The following is a 21335-nucleotide window of genomic DNA, read 5'->3' on the forward strand; positions in this document are numbered from 1 at the left end:
GTCAGATAGAGATGTTAGACAATTTGATCAAATTAGAATTTGGGCCCAAAAAGCTCAGTATGGATGGACAAAATTTTCACCGAGTGTTAGCAAATAAGGATCCAAACAAACGAAAAATATGGCAATCAATTTAAAAATATGGCAATCAACTTCCCCAATAAATGATTACTGTGGTTATGCAATCACTACATTTTTTAAACTGTTTCGTTTCTCCTGCCCATTTTTACACTTCTCTGTACCCCATCTAGGGTAATTTTAATGAAGAATGCTAGCAAATAAGGGTCGAAACCATTCAAAAATATGGAAATCAATTTCCCCAATAAATGATTACTGTGATTATGTAATTCACAACATTGTTTAAACTGTTTCCTTTTTGCTGTCCATTTTTACACTTCTCTGTACCCCATCAATAAATTCATCCGGATTTGACCGTCATACTAACCATGGGTAACAACATAAGAACATGTGGTAAAAAATCATTAAAATATTTCATTTTCTTCAGAATTTCAGATTGACTAGTATAAAAATCTTGGGTACAAAAGCAAAGAAGATGAATTTTATAAAATCAACACATACAGAGAAAACTAAATAACACTAAATGTAAAATCTCCATCTTAGTGTTGAGTTACATAGACCATGCAATCAAATGGTAGATCAAAATTCAACCCCTATTAAAGCCCTTTGTGCTCCTGTAAATTGCAGGACTTTACACAGTGATTTGTAAAATGAATGTGTGCTTCAAAAGTAAAGAGTAAATTTAAAAGTAGAACTCATAAAAGGATCATTTTTTTAATGGTAGGATCGAGTTTTTTTTTAAAGGATATAAAGGGATCAAGTTTACATGGCAGAAATGCATATTAGCTGTTATCGAAGAGAAATTGAGGTGAAATGTAACATAAAGAGCTAAGAGTCATTTTTTTAAATGGTAGAACTTTATTGATTAACAGTAAGAATTAAGAAATAATACAAGGCCACATGACCAAGCCGGTCAAGGGCTACAAACAAATGAAACCAAAAAAATTTACCTCAAGGAGGAAAATGATCAAAGGGCTCTAGAGAAGCTCTAGAGACACCACCATGTGCGAGGGCATCCACCTCACCATTGGCGGAGCAGAGGACATCCTGGAACAAAGTTCCATGCCCCTCCACCATGTCCAAAACCTCCTCATTTGCATCTGCAAATCTCCCTGGATATCCACTGTCAGGCATAACCCAACAGATAATATTCATAGAATCTCCCTCCACCACAAGCCAATCAAGAAGGGAGGCGTCGAAGAACTGAATATTATTCATGCACGAACTTCTACCTTGTTAGAGTCATGCTCACCAATTGGACCCAAAAATGCCCACGGGACAAAGCTATCTCACCACATACAAGGCCACCAATTCTAGAAGGTCCTCCTGAGTTCATTAAGTTAGAACTCTCAAAATTATGCTTCACAAACCTAGGAAGATAGAGAAGACCACCAAGGGCCACCAAGGGGCTGGACAATCAACTTGGGCCGCACTCATCTGGATCACATCCCACGAATAGTGAATGGGCGACTCAGATATACCTCTGAAATTGGGAAGAACCGCGGACCAACGGACCAGTGGAGAAGATATGCTGTTGGATGTTGCACACGCCTTTGCTGGACCCCTTAAAAATACTATGATTTCTCTACTTTCAAACAAGCCACAACTCTATGGAGAGCAATAGGATCCAGAGCATTCTCCGTCATCCTTCCGAGGGGTGAAATCCCATGCCTCGAACAAATCGTCTCTGTTGCTAGATAGCCCACACTAAACCAAATAGACCAAAGATGAATGGATGAATCTCCTTGTCAAAGCTGTTGTAGATAAAGAGGTAATCAACAATCTCCTCAACAAAATAACACATATGGCGCAGATGGCCCACAGTCAAAATCTTATCAAGGCAAGTGGTCCAACAAAAGATACAAATATAACAAGGCAGAGGAGAAACCTTCACCCTTCTAGAATGAGAGCGTATCAACGGTGGGAACAACTAACTATGGAAAGAATGAACTGAGAATCTTCTATGAGAGCTCTTCATCCAATTCTCCAATCCTCAACCAGTCTCCTCATGAAAGTTGACTACAAATACAAACTCACCATGAAATAGACCGTTGTGTCAATCTCCCTATCGAAGTTCTGGTAAAACTTCAGCTTCCACTCCACCTTGCCCTCCTAGTGAATGGACTCACCAACAGTAGCCCCTCCATCGGAGTCACTGGGGAAGGCATTCTTTAATAGTCGGTCACCGCTCCAGATATCATGCTAGAATTAAATCCGAGTACCCGAGTCCACCCCCCCCCCCCCCCCCCCCCCCACACACACACACACAAAACCCACGCCACCCCGCACCCACCCACCCACAACACCTCCTCCCATTTGAACTCTTCTCAGAGTTCCACCTCCAAAACTAGACTCATGTATTTCACAGTGATCACTGCCCAGCACAAATGGCCCCACCCCTATCCGAAGCACCATAACCACTTACCCAATACTACCTCGTTCAGCCTTCAAAGTTTGTGGATGTTGAGGTCTCCCTCGGCTTTAGGCTGACTAACATACTCCTACCTAATTGGGTGGTATTTCCTACTTCTATCATTTCCATTCCACATGAAGTTCTTCTAAAGCCGCTCTGGTATATCAATAATATTGATTGGGCATCAAAAGAGAGGAATGAAGTAAATTGGAAGATTATCCAAAAAAACACTTTGCTGAGTGTGATCCTGCCAGCTAAATATGGCAAGCCTTTCTTATTAGGAGAAAGAGTTATTTCCACCCTCTCAATCACAGGACGCAACAGGCCCTTCTACATGCAACCAATACAAAAAGAAATCCCAGGTAGAATTTCAGAATCACCACCTCCCTGCATCCCAAAATGCAAGTGGGCCTCGCATTCCCTCCAACTACTCCTGAATCTCATCCTCTCTAAAAGATGATCTAAGAAGCTCCACTCTACCTTGTCATAAGCTTTCTCCATATCAAGCTTACATGATATTGCTCCAACAAATCATGTGACAGCAGGCCACATAGTAGTTAGAATTGATAGTGCCATCGAGATTTTCCGCCTCGTGGATAGATGCGATATGAGACTTAGAGATCAAGCTCTCCATCACTCCTCTGGGACAATCAACAAGAATCTTCACCACAAGATTTCGTAGACGCTACCCACCAAGGTGATTGACTTGATATCACAAGCTCTCGGCTCCATCCCGCTTGGGGATGAGCACGATAAAAGTGTCACCTATGCTCCTGTCTAGACTAAGGCTGTTGAAGAATTCCACAAACAAAGCCACAACATCCCCTTTAATGGTCTCCAAGCACTCTTAGAAAAAATCCAAAAAGAAACCGCCAGGCCCAGGGGCCTTGTTAACCTTCATCGAGAAGAAAACCTTCTTCAATTCCTCCTCCCCACACGGGGCCTCCAATCCGTCATAGACACCGGGATCAAGAACGTCAAACTCTATTCCATCTAGCATAAGAGGGTCCTTCAAACATGCAAAGAGACTCATCGAAACAAGTTATGTTCTAGTCTCCCTCCTTCAGCCAATTAGACCTTCATCTCTGGTGCCACCTTACTTCTTCCTGAGGAATGATTGTATTGAACTCTTCCTTGAGGCCTCTTTCAAACAACACACCATTATCAAAAGGGTTCTCCTCTTCCTTACTGTCCAACATGCCGATCCTACCGATAATCTTCCCCACTCTATCCCTAGCCAGAGAGGAATCCACCTCTAATTTCAATGAATGGAGGCCATGGCTGCTTCCGGTGATTTGGAGAGCATAACCACCACTCCCAAAGCCAAACTAGTAAGACCTGTCCAGCAACACAACCTTCCCAATAGCTTTCCACCATCTTGAAGAATGTGTTTACGATCCATGCATGGAGAGGAACATCCCTCACCTCAATCCATACATCATGAGAATGAAGAGAGCAAATTGAACTATTTATCTGACTAAGAGCCCTCAAAGGCCAGGCACATTGACAAATTTATTAGGGGAGCGCTCTACACTGAGCTAATAGCTTGCGAGACTCCTACGGGGAGGCCCACTATGCCAAAGCTGAGAGAAAGCCCATCCTTCTCTTTCTTTTTTGCATCCTATATCGCTACATGAGAGGGCACGGGGGCGCAAAATGGGATCATTTGCAAGCTTCTCCCAATTTCACTGTCTTTTCATTCATTGTTCCTGATAAACCAAGGGAGTGGTTAAATAATAGAGGTGCTATCTGGGTTATCTTTAGGTATCTCTATCATGGATGACAATATAGACAAGGCATTTGTGAATCGAATCATTAATTGACGGGATGAGCGGAAGAGGCTTGTGAAGGGACAATGACCTGATATCCAAGACGGAGAGGAAACTGCCCAGATGTAGTCTGAGTCTGACAAAAAAAAAACGACCTTCACTCCACCTACCTTGTTCACCCAAACTTCCATTTCGTAAGCATGAGGCCACTGAGCAAGCATTGTCCCTAAGAAATTCCGATCAAATAGTCCAGCTCTAGATCTTGGTGCCGCGTCTGAGCCTCCACGACCGTAAAAACTCCCTTTCCTGACTTCAGTGAGCTGCACCTATGTTACCTCTTAACTCCTCATGGGTGAGTCATCTTCACAATATGTCTGCCTTGGTGGTTCTTCTCGCCACACAAGTCACGACTGTGATGAACATTGCATCTGCTTGCACCCGTTTTGCAACCATGGTTGGCCCAACCGGTCAACCAGTGATCATGAAACCTCCCCAATCGCCCTTCAAGACTTCTATCTTCAGCTTCAGAAGTTTAAATTTGAAAAATAGATATCCATGTGGTCATCATAATCAGTGTAGCATTTAAAAGATTCCAACAGGGCCATCAAGACTTCTATATTCAGCTTCAGAAGTTTAAATTTGAAAAATAGGTATCGATGTAGTCATCATAATCAGTGTAGCATTTAAAAGATTCCAACAGGGCCATCAAGACTTCTATCTTCAGCTTCAGAAGTTTAAATTTGAAAAATAGATATTAATGTGAAAATCATAATCAGTGTAGTAAAGACTTCTGCCTTCAGTTTCATATGTTTAAATTTGAAAAATAGATATCCATGAAATGTGATAATCATAATCAGCATAGCATTTAAAAGATTCCAATAGCAAAACATGTTCAGGTAAATGCATAATGAAAGAAATTTTACAAAACATAATACACTATTCTCCTACAAAAAAAAAAACTTTGGAGCATTTAAATTTAAAAATAAAGCAAATCTGTGTGATGCAGTATAAATGGCTTTTATCTAGTTAATTCAAGATGATAAATTTCATCATTACGCTGAAATTAGATATCTATACACTCCATTATAAATTGTTTATATCAAATTACTCACGAACAGGTACACTCAATTTCAACATATTCACCAAAACTCGTACACAGTTCCACCACACGACTTGAAACAGTATGCTCGGTACTACCTTAGTAGATGCTTTTAATCAAACATATATTCCTAAACCGGTTGCATGGTAAGATGCAGATCCCCAGGACAAAATTTCCTAGACAAATAACTTCCCAGGCTTTAACCAACAGATATACTTTATGATTAACTCCAAATCAAAGACAACAAATAATAATCTGTAACAACTACAAGAAATTGCTTTCTAGAAAATATGCACATGAAAGGATGGATGACGTACTTGTACCAGTTGAACAAACTCACACCAACCATTATTATGATGAGCCCAATCCCCTTCAACAAGGTAAACTGATCGTGGAAGTAAAACACTGCAACCTAGCATTTCAAGATTACAGAGTTATGATGTGCAATTCTAAATTCCATTTGAAATAAAGCTCGGTAAGTAAATAGTAAGGGAACCAGTGTAGGCTTCAGTAATCTACCAAATTATCAAGCTGAACTTGACGAGTAGAAAAGAAACAGAAAGATAGCTAAAACTAAAAGTAGTTCAGTAATCTACCAAATTATCAAGCTGAACCTGACGAGTAGAAAAGAAAGGGAAAGATAGCTAAAACTAAAAGTAGTATGTAACCAACATAAAATCCTATACTGAACAGTTAAAAAAAAGAAATGAACATTAATTTCATACATAACCAAACACACTGTTCAAGGCAAATGTGTAGAGAATTCATATTTGACAAAAGAAAATTCTACTGATTATAATAATAAAGATCATATGAAAATTCATATTTGAAAAAAAAAACAAATTCTACTTTTATAATAACAAAGATCGTATGCTGTGTAAAAACTCAATCTAGTGCACGGAACACTTTTCAAGTCAAATCAGATCCAGCCCGAGTTAAAAGAGTAGCTTACCTTTTTAAACCTGAAACTTGAACAACTCAATGAATACAGAATGTTAAAGTACAAAAGATAAATAACGCCTTTCTCCAACAGCTTAAGCTTTTGGAGAAGTTGGTAAGTTAACATGGTATCAGAGCCAAAGGTCTCGACTTCAAACATCCCGGATAGCAAAAAATCCACATGCGATGGTTGGGCCAAAGTGGGACCACATGTGTGCCACGTGTTTGCCAAGTGGGCCACACGTACTGGGGAGTGTAAAAGAATAAAAGATAAATAACGCCTTTCTCCAACAGCTTAACCTTTTGGAGAAGTTGGTAAGTTAACACAGAAGAAATTCAAAAATAAAATAAAATAAATCCAAGAAAACAGATTAGCTTTTCAAACTAAAATAAAATAAAATCAACATTTTCAAGTTGACTCAAAGTCAGACTCTCATTCAGTCCAAGCCATCTCTATTTAAAACTTGCAAATATGGAAAGCAACAACCCTTAACAAACATCGCAGGGGCTGTCACAATTTTTAGTGTCAACAAATAAATTCTGAAGGAACATCAATATTTCACAAATAAAACTACGTAAATGTTATGACAAGAGAGACATTGGGTTGACAAATGGAACTGCTGAGATTAAAGAGCTTAGAAAATAAAAAATTGTGCTTCATTGTATGATGATGAAAATTAATAAGGGTTTTGCTAACGAGTGCCCTTAGGCCTTAGGGCACTTGTTAAGCTCATTTTATTGCCCTAGGGAACTTGAATTTACACATACTTTTAGACTTTTACACATGTTTTGAGATTTTTTTCCTAAAAGTATGCGTAAATTCAAGATCCCAAGGTAATCAAATGATGCTTTAACAAGTGCTTACAGCACTCGTTAGCAAAACCCAATTAATAATGGATAAACAAAACTAGGCAAATGTTATGCCAAGAGAGACATGGGCTGACAGATGGAAATATCGAGACTAAGGAGATTAGGGATAAGAAATTATGCTTCAATCTCCAACATTTTTTAGTACCACCTGCAGTCAATGAATTACATAAAAAAACTAAATTTTACAACAACAAAAAAAAGAACTTTAGAGCAATTAGTTTATAAAGAGAAAATGGGAATAAAGAATAAAAAAATATAAAAGAACGCTAATGAGGAACATAAACAATAAGAAGTCCACACCCCTCAAACTAGAATCAAGTTTCCAACCCAAAATAGGCTATGAGTGGCCACGGTAATCCCACCTGCAGCTTATCAAAGGAACTTCTCAATTGGACTATCCCTTTGATGAAGTGAGAGGAAACTTTGGAATGATTTTTTTTTTAATGGCAACTTTGGAATGATTATTGTCCACATGAAAAATCGAAGTGAATGCAATCTTAGACCCATATAGTCCTAAGACCCATATAATCAGGGGTAATGACTCTTGTCCAAATGAGAATTCGCTGAATGCAACCTTAGACTCATAGATCCAGATGGGAATATCACAGAATACCATTGCATGTCAATGACACTGATCAGCCACTTAGATCATATTTGAAATGGCCAACATGGGTTCCTTTTGGGTTTGCCATGCACTGAGAGAAGAGCTAAGAAAATGACAGAAGCCGGTGACTGGACTTGAGCTGTACGAGAGTAAGGGTGTGTAATAAATAGAACACTACAAGCACAAATATCAGGGTAAGATGTGGGGATATGGCCATAAATGTGTGTTAAAAACTGCATGGATAACGACACATGCAAATATATATTTTTACAACAGAATCAATTAAGGTCCAAAATACTACGAGTCCACTATCAAAAACATAGATCCACATACATATTTCACATCCATGGAAAAAGCATATGAAAGAATATGGAAGTGGAAACAGCCTAAGCTAGCACTAGAGTGGCAATGAGATTCAATAAAAATATAGAAGGCCATGACCAATGATAGTTTCAATGTGGTGGGTGATCTACTGGCTGTTGCGAGCAGTAATGGCATTGGGCTTCTTAAATTGATAAATGAAGAGCAAGAGTAGATAAGTCTAGCAAGGTGAGTGTTCGGTATGCTATTGAAAGCTAAATAATATTGTCAGATAACACAAAAATCCTGCCATTGTGAGGTTTTCACATTCATAATGCGGCCAGCTCACCTATTGAGTCGTGAGATGGGATTGACAGACGCCATAAAACCAGGAAAGGTGACCCGAGGTCTTTCGTGTGAAACTGATACTATACTGCAGCTTGTGATAATCTGATTAGAGACTGAGTTGCTGCCAATAAGTACAGTGTCCTAAAAAACAAATTGGCTTTCTAGTCCCAAATACGATGTGGCAGTGAAAAAGAGAAATTTGGGAAGCTAGTGAGAATCTCGAGATCTCCCAAACACAGAGAGAGACACTTCTAAGGCCAGGAAGGTTAAAAACAAATTCTAGTGCAGTAGGGATTTGTTATGTGACCAGACTGGTTTTTCAAATGTATTTTTATGTAAATTTGCAATGGACTAAGTTTAGTCCTTGAATGTAAATCTGCATGATCGTTTTCTCTGTCTCCTGAAGTTTTGTCCAGAGTGCAAAGAAAGACAATCAAAAGCACAAAAGTATGCAATGACACACGAATGTACCAGAAGCAATACATATTGTGTGTGTGTGTGTGTATTAGTATGTAGAGAGAGAGAGAGAGTAACACTTCACACGGATATAAAAAGAAGAAAGAAGTATCTATACTGATCCCGTTCACATTTGAACCTTTTTATAGAAAGCCAGCATATGAATGCATGGCGTCTGAAAAATATGACAGGACATCTAACGATTATATAAGTAATGGTTACTTATTATTGATAATATATAACTGGGCACAGAAGATACAAAACAGAATCACAGAAGTGGGATAAAACCCCCAATACATAGGCTCCAATTACTCCACCCTTGACCAATGAAGTCTGTTACCCCATTAGTCAACGATAGGATTATTTTGAGGTGAATGGTTAAGAAATGGGCTTGAAGACCTGCCTCTACACAAGTTTGCACTGGCAAAGCCAACAGCAAAGATGTACAGTACTTAAAACCAAACACACCCCAGGCCCACTGAGGCCTCCATGCGGTATGAGCAATCGATCACCACTGAAATATACGCATGTGATTTAGTGATTCATGCCTGCCCTAATAATATATAAATTGAGCAGAACCACTAATGAATGCAAGTTTCAATAAATTTTTAGTGGGGATGATAGAGAAAAAGAGTTATTAATAAAACATCTATCTGTGTATGGGTATAGACAGTCTCTCTTTATTCTTCATAATATTGACCAAATTTCTGACCCCTATTATACAGTTCCCTTATTAGTCTTGAGTGAAGTTGGTTGCTTGCTGAAAAACTCCATAAGCACAAAAGACCACCATTGTATCTCAGTTTCTCAACTAAAGGACCCCATTCACAGTCAAGAAATCCTAGCATTTTTTTTGGGAATTTATAAAAATGGCAGTGCATTCTATACACTAGACAACAAACTTTATACGCATGACTTGTTACAAAGAATAACTGAATGTCATATCATACCAAAATAGTGACAGCCTCCTTGACAACACCTGCTATTGTTACCGTTACTGCACTGGTTGCTGAAATAAGAATGTATTCGGTTAAAACCTGCAAAACAAAAAGGAATGCAAATGTTTCTTTGAGTGGATAAATTTAGACCAGTTTGTAACATATAATCACTTGTAAAGGTATTGACTATCGAGGGACCCGCTCATAATTAAAGAACAGCCTTTGATATGATTATGCCTATCAAATGTTTCATTGTTGCCAGGAAAGTTAGAGAGTCGAGCAAAAACCATCCACCCCAAAGAACTCGGTATACCAAGGTAGCATCAGTCACAACAGCGAAAAATTGTTAGACATATTCATATTGTGTATTTGTCTTTCAACTAAAATCAACAAGTTGATAAATCGTACCATACAAAATGCAAGTGCTCCTCCAATAAGCATCAGCAGGCAACTTCGGAGAATGTGCCATGGATTATTAAAGTAAACATTGCTTTTAAATTTGTCCCAGGGATCCAACATAAGAGACAGTAGAGCAGTTGCCACTGCCATCACAGGGGTGACATAACTCATCAGAGTAATGGGATGCTTTAAACCTGAACAACACCCAAAAATAATGAATAGCAGACACTTGACTTGGCATAACTTTTATGTTGCAACTTAATAAAGATTAATGTTTCTGTAAACACCCTATATGCTTGTAAAAACTGAATAGAGAATGAGCATGGAAGATTTCCACAAATGAATGCGTGAGCACAGGCACACTCTCATATGTGGCTCTCGAAATTTAATGTTAAACTTTTGCCAATTAGAATGCAATGATATACAACTGAATGCTTACCGTAGGCTTCTTTCTTCATGTTGATTTCCAAGATAAGTGAACAAAGACAAAAGGAAATGTTAAATTCTAAACCAGTAAAGACAAAAAAAATTATCTAACCCATGAATCTTGATAATAGAGCCATTAAAATAGACAAGGAAAAAGGAAGTTATAGTTATACGGTTATACCTGCAAAAGAATCTGAGTCATAGACCAACGAAACCCTGACATAACAGCAGCCAGCATAACAAAAACAAAACCCCAGAACTCAAATTCCGTCTCCTTTGCAACTGTGAGAGAGATTAGGACAAGTCAATTAACGTCATAATTTAGAAGGCATATTTTAGTATAAAAAGGAATTTCTATTCACAACAAACCAGAAAATAAATGTGGAGGTTGGTCATAAGTGGAAGAATAGTATACTAACGAGCATTAGAATGAGGAAGAAAGTGCAATTCAAGTCAACTCGGTAGTTTCATGTGTTCTTGGTTTGTCCATTTATAAAGAGATCCCTATGAAATCCTCAGAAGCAGTGCAAGCCATGTTATATTACAATGAGGACGTGTGCTGCTAGCCAGTGAGAAAATTCTAAATAGAAAGGTTTTTTTTTTTTTTTGGATGGTAATTCTAAATAGAAAGGTAAAAGGTATGAAATCAAGAGAAACTATATGGTGTAAGGCCTTACAACAATAAGGCCTTTGTACGGTGGAGGTACCACCCTTGATATTTGATCCAACAGCAGCTTATCAAAAAGCGACCTGCTGTTGGATCAAATATCAAGGGTGGTACCCCTACCGTATTGTTGTAAGGCCTTGCACCATATAAAAACTCTGAAATCAAAATCAAGGTGGAAATGCATCGCTTCAAGTAGTTAGGACATTTTAGGGACCTTCCAAGTTAGCCACACTCTTGTCCTTGGCATGGAAAAGTGTTTGAAACATAAAAAGAAAATCCAAGAAGACTCCAGGGCCTTGAATTCATTAGTGTGTGTGTTGATTTTGCATACGCTTATAAGAATCTAGTGTGAGCTGGCATAAAAGCACGGGTTTGTAGGTGTTAGGGTCCAAACCTAAACAATAATAGATCATAAACTTCTAAGCATTATTACAGATGAAATATCAAACATGCTTCATGAATAATGATAATATTTATCCATAATTTCAAAGTGAGAAACTTCCTATAGCCAAATAACAGCAAGTGGATGCAACCAATGAAGCTACAAACCTGTTAGTAGGACTCCAATGGAGATGACAAATATTATTCCAAAAAGCTTGAAACTTGGACTCTCCAACCTTGTAAAATAAAAGGAAATTTTAGATTATTGTTATAGAGCATAATGTCAAATAAGAAACATCACCGATAAACGATATGCTGCACCATAATCTCAATATTTATGCACAAAAGGACAAAGTTTTTTTTTTTTTTCAAAAATAGAGTAATATTTATTACGTTAAAACAATGGGATAATTGCATGCAATCTGTTTATGAGGGAATTATATAATGTGCAAGCGTATTTTTCCAAAGAAAAATACTAGCAGAAAAGGTATAAGTAGGGCCAACATATTTGGATGGTCTAAACCATTCATCTGTTGGTCTAAAGACTCTAAACCATTCATCTGGCATGTCCAGAACCAGTTTTGTTGCTGACGTACAATTCGGAGAGAAGTATTGATCAGTAACTAAAAGGAATCCGATAAACCCATCTCCTCTCCTTTCAGGCCCTATGAAGATTAGAGCCCAAGACAACCTTCCCTCCGTACCCTGAAAACATATCTCCATCCAAATGGCTTCAACCCATTGGCGCAGAGATAACAGTAGTAACATAATATGATCATTATCAAGATGACACACATTCTCATGGCAAAGAAAGCTCTAATATGGTTGCATGGGAAAAGAAATAGCATTAATCAATAACACATAAGGTGAGTCCAAAAATGCCACTTATGAACACCAAAAGAAGAATTCAAGGAATTACAAGAATTGCTTCAAAGAGACTAAGATGCATCCAAACAGTTACAAGTAAAAGGATAAAAATAAATGAAACTTCAGTTTGACATGATATTTCTTGCATAGAGACTTTCCATATCAGATATGGTGGAAGGCAAAACATAGAAACTTACTTGAATGCAAAAGCAAACAAAAGGAGAAATATTGGAGCGGCAGATTTACACTGCAAAAGGACAACAAAATGGACAAGTCATTTCAAAAAGAAAACAAACTATCATAACAGAAGTACCGGGATGAAAGGAAAAAACCAACCATTGTGGCAAATGTGACAGAGATGAAAACAAGCGAGGCATTGCTCAGGTTTATATCCAGTGCAGTTCCAACAGCCGTCGGTACAACTGTCAAAGGCAAAGTCCATCTGTACCATTAGTTACTAGAAAAGTTAATAGAAATAAGCAGCACTCGGATTTGGCATAGAAAAAAGGGGCAAAACACTAGGGAAACCTAATTGCCAACAATGACTGCTATCCATTAATCATATAATCTGTGTCATTCTTTTCTTAGTCAGCAAGTTTTATATTCAAAAGACAAAAGAAAAGATGCGATGGAAGGATACAGTTTTTAGAAAAATACGAAGAATATGATCACTGTAACGGAATTCTCTCTTACATGTGCAATAATTGCATATGTTCAATGCTTAACTGTATATAATAATTTATAACCATAAATGGAAGCACCCCATCTTGTGCCTATGTGTCACGAAGCACCTTTCTAGTTAGTGACAGTCGGTCAAGCCTTTGGAAACAGGATTTCTCAATATGAGACCTATATAGGACCACCCAAGGTTTTAAATTTTGGTTTCGGACGCCACAGAAATGGAAACATTTCAGTTTCAGTTGGAAATTTCGGTGGAAATCCTATAAAATCAAGGAAACACGTGGAAACATATGCAAATGATAGAATTTAAAGATGAAACTTCAGGATATGTTAGAATAAGCACAAATACACATTCAAAAATCATCGCATAAGAAATCAAGCATCTATAATGGCTTAAAAACATCAAACAGCTAGTGACATGCACTGTCGCACATCGTCCGAAAACTTATTACATCCCAAATTTCACATGTAATTCATATAAATATTTATATATATAATACAAACACCACATGTAATTCATATAAATATTTATATATATAATACAAACACCACATGTAATTCATATAAATATTTATATATATCATACATACACCATATTTTACGTACAATTCATATAAATATAACTACTACCTACTAATATAGTATACCACTATTACACTTACGATTTTGACTCATGCATTTCGGTCATTTCAGTTTCAGTTTCAGTTTCAGAGGAGATAAAATGGAAATATTTCGGTTGTTACTTGTCGTTTTCAGTAGAAATTTAAAATCAAGCTTACAACCTTCCCATATTTACAGCATACGATTGCACAGACAAGTTATTGATCAACATAATAACACCCAATTCAGTGTGTCAGAGGTTTGCATACTGCAAGGAGGTTGTCATAAGGATCAAGTGAATGATGCAAAAGCTTTGGGAAATCCCCATACACCACAATGCACGATTGAGCTCTACATAACACAATGCATGGAGAGTGTCTGTGTCATAATATTAAAGAGGGAGGGGTTGTAGCCCTTGTATCGCACAATTTGAGGAATGTCTACTCCATAGTTTTATAAGCATAAGCCTTGATGCTTCATCAATATCTTATTAAACTGGACCTCCATCAAGACCTACCTACTACAGCATAGCATATGTACTATCGATACTCGATACTAATATACAATCACTGGGAGCTACGCTTTCAAATCAAAGTGAGCCCCTACTATAACACACACACACACACCAACCAACCAGCACGCCGACTAATGAGGTCCCTATTATACCTTAAACACCCATATTACTTCGTGGAGTACCAATGTTTACCAAGCACATGAATATAAACATGGTTCATCTCATAGTTACCACTTACCAGGGCGGGAAACGAATTTGGGAAACGAAACGTGAAACAAAAACGGGAAACGCATGAAAACAAATACAGGGGAAACGAGAAACGTGAAACAATAGAAAATCGTATGAGAAATGTCTTAGGAAATGATGTGTTTTTTCCAAAATGATTTTCATAAGTTCCACACATGTTTCCTCCACGTTTCATATGCGTTTTCTACGAGTGTTGCATATGTTTATCACGCATTTACACATTATTTACATAAGTTTTCCATATGTTTCCCATGTCTTTCAAAAACATTTCTCCAATTTTGTATCATATTTTGGAAACGTTTCCGAAACGTGTTTCCCTCATTTTAGGGGAAACGAGTTTCCCAACCGCGAGAAACGCGTTTTAGGGGAAACGGGTTTCCCACCCGCCCAAGGTGTTTCCGGCAACTATGGTTCATCTCTTACGCAAAAAAATCATTGTTGGGTGGGTATAAAGATGAGGTCAGTGCAGATCCAGTATAGTGCCTTTTCCACTCCACAAGGACCAAGATCAAATTCATGTTCAATCTCTTTTTGCCGAATAGAAATTTCTCTCTTTCTTACCTCTTTGTAAAGCATACATATCGTTCATGTATATAGGATGAATACAATTACATATGTGTGCACATATTAGAGATGTGATGGACCAACAGCAAACATGGATTTACATTAATAGTAAACATATAGTATGTACAGACCGTCGCCCCATCAAATACTTAATCACTACTAACCTAATTTACCATTCACGCATAATTAATGTGCACAACCTCCATTCAAGATGAACTATAATATGACTGAAAACCGAATTAAACTATTGCTTCACTTTACAAAGCTGTGCAAGTTGATCCATAGTATATGCTTAAATTTTCTCTGGATAAAAACATATAGAAGGCATCACCAAAAAGTTTCTCAAATTCGGAAATCAGAAGGAAAAAAACCATGCATTTGCTTCCTGAAAAGTATACAGAAATTTCACAAACAAATTCATGATCATAAAATCCAAATTAAATTTAAACGAAAAAAGAAAAAACAGAGTTAATGCGATTACCTCTCGTAAAGTAATCCCTCCATGACATTCTGACACTAGGTTGCAGTGTTTGAGACTTTAACTGTACAATAATCCACGATAAAACAGCTTGCATCGAGAAGTGTACGGTATTCATCAACAATGGAGCTGGGAACTTTCCTAATTTATCACCTAGGAGTGCTTTGTTATAACTAATCAAAAGGAAAAAAAAACCATCACTTCAACAGAAACTATTAAGCATAAATTAAATAGAAAAGAAAAACAGCTCAATGGATATTTGTTGGGTAGGAAAGACAAAACACTTACATTGTCAAACATGTGCTGAAAGTATACCACACTAGTATGCAAAACAATGTTCTAAGCACTGTGGCCGTAGAAATGCTACTCTGAATAGTCTGTGCTCTTTCTTGCTTCCTTCTTGAAATGACATCATTCGCAGTAAAGCCCTCGTTCTCAATATCAAAGGGAACATATTTATTCCCATGTGTGTTTTCTTCCATATAAACAGACGCATTTTCCATACCATGTCCGCCATTCAAACGCATGCTTCTCTGCTGGAACTTACTAAATTGCAGTTTCTCCCTATCTAAACTCACATTTTCAGACCCATCTCCTTGAAGCAAAGGCAATTCAAAATCACAATCATCTACGCTCACATCAGCACTATCCCGAGAACAATCTAAATGCTCAATACCATCTTCATCACACCAACGTGAGAAAGAAGGCTCCCTACGAAAAACTGGCCTTTTGCTTTCATCTCGACTTTCATTAACTCCGCTATCTTCACCCTTTTCTATTTCTAAATCATTCTCTACCATCTCCTGTTCTCTTCTAATATTGAACCATCTTTACACAACCCTGTTGCCTGATCTATCCATTTGCCAACATTTTCTTTTGATTCCCTTCTGCCACATCAGCAACTTAACCAAAAATTGGGAAACAACGGTGACGAAAAATCCCTAATCTTCATTTTATTAAAACATGCCTCATTCTACTGCTTAAACAAAAATTTCAATAATAAGAACTGCACAACAGTCTTCACCAAATTAAAACTACAATAGCAAGCGATCACCAGCAAACACTCTTGTCTGTTCTTCTCATTCCCGTATCTTTAAAAATTCATCAAAATTCTATCAAAAGAGATGAAAAAAATAATATCAAACGTACATTCAATCAAATCGATCCTTTAAAACAAGGAAAAGATCAGAACGCATGCCTCTCCTGATCTCTCAGAAACTATACAAAACGAATTATTAATCTCTTAAGTCTCCATATACTGCAAAAAAAAAAAAGTTTGAAAACAATATGAAACCTAAACGCATTCAGAGGCTTCTTATGCTTTCAGCTTTAAGAACACGTAAAAAAAATGGTCAACTAACCTGAAATTGCGCAATTTTTTTCCAGGATCTCGATCCTCGGAGCTTGTGTAATATTTAGTTTTCTCTTTCGATCGATGAGAGAGAGAGAGAGAGAGAGAGAGGATCTGAAATCTTGTTTGGAGGAATCGTAGATCTAAATCTTGTTTGGTGTAGTCGTTGAGATGCAATTGCGTGGTCGGTCTTGTTGTTTGTCGATGGAAAAAGTAGTGAGGCCGTGATTTATATATGGAGTTTTGGAAATCTGGGAACGCTCCATTGCCTCTTACCTGATGATGTAAATGTCACTCGCTTTCTAGATATTTACAAAACTACCCTTCCCTGCTTAACCCACTTTAGAAATTAGCTGCTTTTCGTTACCAAGTGTTGGAATCTCCACAAACTACAATATAAGTAGGGATTTGCTAGACAATTTCGCGGCTGGCTTTTTGCATGTGAAAACAGCAGCACAGGTTGACTTTTTGACTGATTTTGTCTTATTCATTTAATTCATCTGAGGTGCCAGTCACGAAATTGCCTAGCAAATCACATATAAGTTTAGAGAAAAGAGTTCCTAGAAGGGGCCACATTGTTTGGGTGATGCAAACCATTCACTTAATGGACCCTCACATAGATGGGGTGTGCCCAGCTACATACGATCATTTTTTACCTTCAATTTGTGGTGGTAAAAATGGACGGGTATAAACCTTCACAAATCGCCCAAAGAATATTGATATCTCCACACAACAATGTTTCGATAATGAGATGAAATCAATGGGATGGGATAGTTACAATTCCTAATTAAGAAACTGTTGATAAATAGACAAAGTGTCATTGTCTACCAACTTTTTGGAACTTACCACATATCTCTTTTATTTAGAAATCTTCATTAGCTCATACAATTCATTGTGAGTTTTTTCAATCAATATAGAAGTTTTTACATAAAAGAGATGAGTAGCACTGTAGCAAAGACCAAGACAATTGAGTGACAATATCAAGAGCCTTATTAAAAGCGAACAATGGGGTTGTATGCATAAATTTGCTACGTGATCCGACAATTTTCATCCTGGAAATATGTTATCCAAGAATAAAGTTCGACGAGAACAAAGAATAACAAGTCTATCCAAGGATATAATAATTCTTAGCTTGCTATCTAAATGGTGAACTACAATAAATATTCTTATTCTTTCTCTTCATTTGCAAGTTCAAAATATAGAGAAGTCTCCCATTATCAAAACAAGGGAGTTTCGGTATCTGCTTCCTTGGTTTTTGCTAGCCTAAGCCGAAGTTTAGTAGAAATTGTGACAGGAGAGGCATTTTGGTAATTTTGGCATAATGTACATTGAAATCTTGGAAGTTAAATAACACGAGAAGACTATTACGTTTATCCGGTCCGGGAAACATTCACCGCAAAATATGCTTAAAAACATTGGAGGACAATCCCCACATCAAATGAAAAAGATCTTCCGATCAAATGGCTACTGATATTTGCAACAGCGGCCCGCGAAATGCCCTCTGTCATCAATTTTAAACTTATTTTGTATCTCAGGGATGATTGGAAAGGGCGGCATATTTTTTAAAAAAGGGGTAAGTATAAAAAAATATTAAAAAATAAAAGTATATTTATTTTTCCAAAAAATTAAGGGGGGCAATTGTCCCCCTTTCCTGTCAAGTGCCATCGCCCTGTCTGTGATGGTCCCTAGCAAATCCCTTCCCAAAAAGCTCCCATGAGCCAGAAAAGACAAGGTGGGTTAGTGCAATTATCAAAACATGGTCATGCTAATATCAGTAGCCAGTGCATATACAAGCAAGTCCCACAACTGTACAACTAGGCAAGTCTGATTTCAATTGTAGAAAAAGGAGGTCCAACCTAGTCATGCCTATGGTTTGAAATTTTGGTTTCAACATAAATTTCAGACCTAGCGAAAACTGAAATTCAGTACATATGCACGAAATTTCGATTTTTGGGACCGAAATTTCAGCTGAAATTTGGTACAGAATAAAAAATTAATATTTTTTTCAAAATTTTGCCCAAATTTGGTAAGTTTTGGCCATTTAGATTTCGGTCGAAATTTAAAAACATGGTCATGCCACATGTCTAAGATCGGTGCATAACAAATCAAGGGATCGTACTTAAACAACTCCTAACAGATCAAGGCCTAGATCTACTAATCGAGTTAATCAAAGGGACTGATACTTACACGCCGAACATGCAGGGCCTAGGAGTGATGTATAGGGGATTTGTTAGGGACCATTGTGGAAGGCCTTTTGCGGCTGGGCTATTGCTTGTGACTGTGTAAGAGCGGCCACACATGCTCAGATTTTGTCTTATTCATTTTATTCATATGAGGTGGCTGCTCCCACATACAACGGCCCAGCCGGGAAAAGTCTTCTGCGATGGTCTCCAGCAAATAAATGCTAAACTCATTGATGACCTTGCAAACATTTAAATGCACTTTGAGTGGCGTGCAGCCAATGGGGGCACCCTTTCGGCTATTTTTGCAAGGGCGACCCTGAGTTTAGTAATCTGAGGTGGCTGCTCTCACATGCAAAAGCCAACCCCAAAATGGATTTCCGCAAAATTGCCTAGCAAATCCCCTTATTATATTCTCGTATGTTGATACTTCTCAATCCAACCAGTATGCGGTTACAGCGGCAGCCATGAAAGGGAAACAAAGTGGGCTAACGGCACCTCTCTAACGGTGTACTAAACACAGCATTTGGTGGATTCTTTGCCTTAAAGCAAAAGCAAAACGTTTTTAGTATCAGAATACAACAACATTAATGCATGAGGTGAGATATGACACCTTTGTGATGTGGATTTTCAAGTTCAGTTGTTTTTCGGAGATGAAATTTTCACCCCCTGCAGTACGCATTCACCCCCTTATAACATGAAAGGGCGGGTGAAAATATCATAGCCCCTTTTAAAAAAAGAAAAAGAAAAACGACACGTGTAATGCTAAATGAACTATTCGCGGGATGCCACGTAGAACACATGGCATGCTAGATGAACTATTCGAGTGATGCAAAATGGCAAAAGGCACTTTCGGGTTTTAAAGTTGTTCTCATGTACATTAACAATGTAAGGTAATGATCTTTGATGCAATTGCGTCATTACTGTATTTTCTTATCCTCATTTAGATGAGAAAGTTACGGTTGTGTTTGGATGGACACCAATTTCCAATTGAGAAAAGTTCGAAACGCGGGCATTTATTGCAACATAGTATGGAACGCAACGCGGGCTCCTTTCATCTAATATACCGGGAATTGATGATAAGAAAATATCGAGGGTGTTACCGCTTGTAATGTGGGGTTTTCCGCTTGCTATAGATAGTTTAAGAGGCTGTTGTTGGATCAAATATCAACGGTGTTACCGCTTTCGCGGAAATTGACAGTTGAGTACCGTATAAAAACTCGTTCAAAATAGCCCCACATCGACCAGGTATTAGAAAAACTTTATAAAATCTTCTGTGGCGCATTAGATTGCCTACTTGAAGGCATCCGATAACAAGGTATAAATACACCATAGGATGATCCAAACCGTCCATTTGAGGAACTGAAATCCCCCCTGAAAGGTTTATGTGAGAATGGTTCACTGCTAAACTGACATCAACGTGCTATCCAGGAGGTTTGAACTCAGGATTTGGCTCCCACACCATGTGAAACAACTACTTTCTCCAAAAGTTTAAGCTTTTTTGAACTCAAAATCCAAGAAGAAAGGTTTTTTTTTAAAAGTCAATAACTGTAGCAATTTCTAACATTATTGTCACCATTATTTAAAAATAATTATATCTAGTCATTTATAAGCCTCTTGTGACCATCTTTTTTACAAATTATTATATCTAACTTAGAGTCCATTTGACTATTAGATTATATGCAGATAATTTTAGAGGTAACTAAAGAGGCTCTTAGATTAATGTTTCACGGTGGATGTCGCATTATAGATGTAAACATTTTCGTTATGAAATTAAATTCTCAAGCAGTTTGTCAATTGCACCAAAAAGACCACATTTGTATATGATTCAAACGATGACTTTGAGAAACCACAATGTTGTAATTGATCTCAATCTTTAGGAACCCAAAAATCAACAAGTGTACAGAAGCAACAATTTGTGAGAGATTTAAAAACAAGTTAAAAGAGATGAACTTGGTATATCTAATGTACTTGTGAGAAAAACAATATAGGAATAAAGGTGGAAGCTATGGAGAAACCCAACTTCATATTCATATATCAACCTGGGGTGGAAATGTCAAATAGCAACTACTGGTTTAAACGAGTATGGTTTATTCACATTTAAGCTGGCTAAGAACCATGATACTTTGTATTAAAGCAACTCCTGGATTAAACCAGCATCTATGTAAAA

At 37.6% G+C, this 21335-nt stretch overlaps 1 protein-coding gene across 3 annotated transcripts in view; it reads right to left on the reverse strand.

Moving 5' to 3' along the window:
• The window catches only part of LOC143859996 (putative sugar phosphate/phosphate translocator At1g06470), a 30701-nt gene extending 13502 nt beyond the window's left edge, over positions 1-17199 (reverse strand). The window contains exons 1-12 of one of the 3 annotated variants that reach the window (XM_077370501.1): positions 16996-17199; positions 16833-16892; positions 15923-16746; positions 15638-15807; positions 12888-12973; positions 12749-12798; positions 11853-11920; positions 10818-10918; positions 10650-10662; positions 10220-10404; positions 9824-9910; positions 5674-5768 (exon numbers count right to left, since the gene is read on the reverse strand). In XM_077370501.1, coding sequence (XP_077226616.1) covers positions 5674-5768; positions 9824-9910; positions 10220-10404; positions 10650-10662; positions 10818-10918; positions 11853-11920; positions 12749-12798; positions 12888-12973; positions 15638-15807; positions 15923-16434 — 1367 coding nt within the window. In that variant the 5' untranslated portion in view covers positions 16435-16746; positions 16833-16892; positions 16996-17199. The remainder of the gene's footprint in view (positions 1-5673; positions 5769-9823; positions 9911-10219; positions 10405-10649; positions 10663-10817; positions 10919-11852; positions 11921-12748; positions 12799-12887; positions 12974-15637; positions 15808-15922; positions 16747-16832; positions 16893-16995) is intronic. The other 2 variants (XM_077370500.1, XM_077370502.1) reach the window with 2 other exon arrangements.
• Between the last annotated feature and the right edge of the window lie 4136 nt (positions 17200-21335).

This window comes from Tasmannia lanceolata, unplaced genomic scaffold (genome assembly GCF_043159265.1).
Source record: "Tasmannia lanceolata isolate RefF3 unplaced genomic scaffold, GAP_Taslan_0.1 ptg000037l, whole genome shotgun sequence".
Classification (NCBI taxonomy): Eukaryota; Viridiplantae; Streptophyta; class Magnoliopsida; order Canellales; family Winteraceae; genus Tasmannia; species Tasmannia lanceolata.